General features: G+C 60.5%; 1 protein-coding gene across 1 annotated transcript; it reads left to right on the top strand.

Annotated features, from left to right (window-relative positions):
- Positions 1-116: 116 nt before the first annotated feature.
- LRRC45 (leucine rich repeat containing 45) lies at positions 117-3,413 on the top strand (the record flags this gene model as incomplete). The annotated part of the gene is given in 7 exon segments (XM_010147931.1): positions 117-178; positions 984-1,054; positions 1,357-1,484; positions 1,487-1,519; positions 2,146-2,274; positions 2,765-2,877; positions 3,355-3,413. Coding segments are annotated over 7 exon segments (595 nt in total), but the record flags the coding sequence as incomplete, so codon positions are not given.
- Between the last annotated feature and the right edge of the window lie 575 nt (positions 3,414-3,988).

Below are 3,988 nucleotides of genomic sequence, written 5' to 3'. Positions count from 1 at the left end.
ACCCAAACCATTCTGTGATTCACGAAGCCTCCTGTCTCGTCACAGCTGGGTTGTCCAAGCCGGCTGCACCCGCCCAGGGTTACGTGTAGACACAGACAACTGTTTTTTCTACTCAGGTGCCAAACTGCTGTTGCACGGTCTCTGCTCCAACACCACAGTCAAGTCTTTGGATTTGAAAGTGAGTCTGCAAATAAAAGGCCAAGAAGTGGGGAAGAAAACAGGAGCACAGGTTTTACCGGCGTTAGAGCAGCCCTGAACCAGGGCTGTCCATGAATGTGCTTCTGTAAAGCCTTGGCAGCCCCTGCCTCCTCCCTAACTCCCTGTCCCAGCCTTCCCGGTCGCTCTGAAGCTCTGTGTCCGTTTTTGCTCGGTTGCTCTGCTTGAGGAAGTTGCTGCCGTGTGTCATCCGCCAGATGAGGCCTACGTGGGCGGCGGGTTTCCGTGTCGATCAGCGAGGTAGTTAGTAGCCGCTTGACTTGCGCCTCTGCAGGTTTTATCCAGCTCGCAGTGTCCTTCTCTTAGCTCGGGGCTTGGGATGAAGCAGGCGCTTCCGGGTGTAGTGACTGCTTTGCTGAGCGACTTTCTGTCCCTGTTCCTCTGGCCGCGTAGCTCTCCCTTGAACGGACAGTCCTGACCTGCACCACACCTTCCGTTCCCATCCATGCCGGCGCCAGCCGAGCCCTTCGGATGGAAGTGTGAAGCGGGTTTGTTACCCAGAAGGGTTTGTTTTCCGCCCCGTCGTGGGCCGTACTGCCCTGTGGGTTTTGTGAGCTCACGGCCCTGGTGCCCCCGAGACGAATGGGACGTGTATCCGCCCTCCTGGCGCCTTCCGGGAAGCTGGCCAGTAGGTGACACGGGTGTTACTTGGCCACCTCTGGCAGTCTGGGGGGCGGTTCCAGCTGAGGGGCACCCAGAGGTGTTTGATGGGAAGGCTGGGCTGGGACGGGGCAGAGCCTGCTCGTCACCTGGGACTTCTCTTGCAGGGCAACAACCTGCGAACCGCGGGAGCTGAGGCTTTGGGAACGCTTCTTAGGCAGAACAAATCCATCAGGAGGTGAGAAGTTGTCCTTGCCTCTCTCCTCTTCCTCCTCCTCCTGTCAGATGGAGCGCGGCCTTGGAAAAGAGTGGAGGGTGTTCTGCTGGGGAAGGAGGAGTGTTGTTTGGGGCAGGGGTAGGTCTGAGGACTGGAGGGGCCCTTTCTGCGGCTGCAGGGCCATAGCAGCTTCCTGCTCCCTGAAGAGGGGTCGCTGTTGGGAGAGCTGGGTGTTGGAATGGGTGCCGTGATCCAGGGAACACTCAGGTTCTCGCAACTGCCCGTTTGCTCCCTGAGCTCCAATCCTGTCTGATTTTCCCTAGCCTGATCCTAGAATGGAACAGCCTTGGCGTGTGGGAGGAAGGCTTCTCCTTCTTCTGCCAAGGACTGGGAGCAAACGGCTTTCTCCAGCGGCTAGATCTGCGCAACAACCAGGTCAGCCATCGCGGGGCCAGTTCGAACGGAACGCCAGCCTGCAGGAGCTGGGTAAGAGCGGACGGTTCCTTGCCCAAGCACACGCATCCTCCGGTTCGCCGCGGCCTGCCCCGACCTCGGCCGATGCCAGCGTCAGTCAGGAGTGCTTTGTGCAGGGAGCAGAGGTCATGGCCCCGTGGCCTTTGGGCAGCGGGAATTGGGACTGGAAGCTCTGGAGCCGAACCTGCAGGTGCAGACTGTGCCTGGAGCAGAACGGGGGCTGGTGGAGGGAACAGGACCGCTCCCGTTTGTGGGTGCTGTGGCCGTGCCTCACACCGGGCCCGGAGACATGTCACACTTGCTTTGGCCTTAGTGAGGAGTTTTGCCAGAACACGAAAACGTGGTTCTTGGAGCTGGTTGTGCTCCCCCACAGACTGTGGGTCTGAAAGAGGCTCCCGAGATGAATGGGGAGGGCAGGCCTGGGTATTCGCCGAACCCCGGTGCCTTCCTGCGCTTAAGGGCCATCCCCACCTTTCCTGCTTTGTCGTTCTCCCTCCCTCTCATTCATCTTGAAAATAGTCTGTGACGGCATTACCCCGCGTCCCTGCCGGCCTGTCTGGGCTCCATCGGCCGGGCCAGGAGCGTGGGGCCTCTCGAGCCCTGTGTTTCCCAGCAGTGAAAGTTTGCTTTCTCCCTAGATCTGCGTTGGAACAACGTCGGGCTCCTGGGTGGCCGAGCGCTGCTGAGCTGCCTGCGCAGCAACAGGAGCCTGAAGAGGCTGGAGCTGGCGGGCAACAACATTCCTAGCGACATCCTGAAGGCAGTGGGTGAGTACTGCTCGCTGCACGGGAAAGCGTGGGTGACTCCTCTCCCAGCTCAGCTCTGGGGGCGTTAGGGCACTTGCTCCAGGAGAGAGCTGTCCGTGTCCCCCCTCCGCTCTCGGCAGCGTTCATGCCGCACCCTGCGTTGCTCCCCCTTGGCCTTTAGCGAGGGCTGGAGGGAATTTGGGGTGAATTGGGGGTCATTACGCACTGGGAATGTGGGAGAACGTGGGGCTCTGGTTGCCTCTGTGTAGCCAGCTTTGGATATGGCTAATGTGGCACATCCCTCGTCCTGCCCGCGGTGAAGCTGACGGGCTGCCCTCGCCTGGGGCGTTCCCTGGGTCCACTTGGATTGTGCCGCGCTGGGGCCCAGCATGAGAAGGGATAATGCCCTGGTGCTTCTGATAGCCGGGTGCCACCCCCGGAGCTCCCTTCCAGCAGTGCTTGCTGTTCCATGGCTTTACGAACACGCGCTCTCCTGCTCTCTCCGCACCAGAGCAAGCCGTGGAGCACAACCGGGACCGTCAGGCTGTCCTGAGCGAGGCCCAGAACCGGGCGCACGTCCTCTGCAGGGAGCTCCAGAGTCTGAAGGATGAGAAGGCCAAGCAGGTCAGTGGTCTTGGGGCAGCTAGAACCTGCTGCTTTCCCTGGGTGTCCCCGTGAGACACGCCGCGGCAGGATCGTTGTGTGCACGTCTTTGTGGGCGGGCGGGCAGCGCACGGTTCCTCTGACTCCTGGGCAGCCGAGCTCAGATCCGTGGCAGTGCCGACACGTGTCCTGCTGGACACAGTCGCTCTGGATTCCAGAGGAGCTTTGCTGGTCTTTTTCACCCATGTTCGAGCTTCTGCTGCTGGTTTGGTATTTTCCAAGTGGTACAGACCTAGAAACGCGTGTCTGTGCTCGCCTGACACCTCGTGGTGCAGAGTCTCTCGGGCAGATGTGCTGACGGACCCCTCGCACCTCCCGTTTGCTCCCAGTAGAGCGGCTGGAGTTGCCTTCAGCCGGCACCGGGAAGGGAAGGATGAGGAATGTAGGTGCTGCGAGGTGGTGCGGTTGTTTCCTCACTGACACTTGTCTTGTTCACAGTCCCTGGATTTGATGGACACCATAGACAGGCAGAGAGAGGAAATGGCCAGGAGTGGCAGGTGAGTTGAATTGCTGAGCTCTTTCTGCTCTTGGAGAGCAGTCGGGCCCACTCCATGTGTTTTTCCTTCCCTTCTCCCCGAATGCAGGATGTCTGCAGCACGGGTCAGCCAGCTGCAGGAGGCGTTGGATGAGCAGCACTCGATTATGAATTCCCTGAAAGCCAAGTATGGAGCAGGAGAACGTTGGCCTTCGCGCTGAGCCGAGCGGAGCTGGGGGTAGTCTCGGGGAGTGGCTGGCGTAGTAACGTCCACAAATGCGGGGCAGGTCGGGCCCTGGCTTCGCCACGCGAGGCATTTAGCCCGCTGCCAAATCACAGCGCATCGCTGTACGAGCGGCAAAGGGTGACGAGGAAATCAAAGGGTGGTGGGGATGGGATGAGGGCGTGGGCCTTGCGCAGTTTCCAGCCTGGCGAGGGTCAGCCTGCTTCCCGTGGTGGTTGGCAGCACCTGCTGGGTGCCGTTCGGGGTGTGGAGGAACCTGGCCAGTGTTAGGAGCTGGGGGGAGCTGTCCCGGGGAGAGTTGGGCTGTGTAGAGCCGCGTGTGCGACAGTTGTTAGGCCTCCAGCACTGATGAG

The sequence above is a fragment of the Eurypyga helias genome, unplaced genomic scaffold, assembly GCF_000690775.1.
Source record: "Eurypyga helias isolate BGI_N326 unplaced genomic scaffold, ASM69077v1 scaffold44362, whole genome shotgun sequence".
NCBI classification, from domain to species: domain Eukaryota; kingdom Metazoa; phylum Chordata; class Aves; order Eurypygiformes; family Eurypygidae; genus Eurypyga; species Eurypyga helias.
The sequence above is the reverse complement of the archived record's forward strand: the minus strand, read 5'-3'. Positions and strand labels throughout refer to the sequence as shown.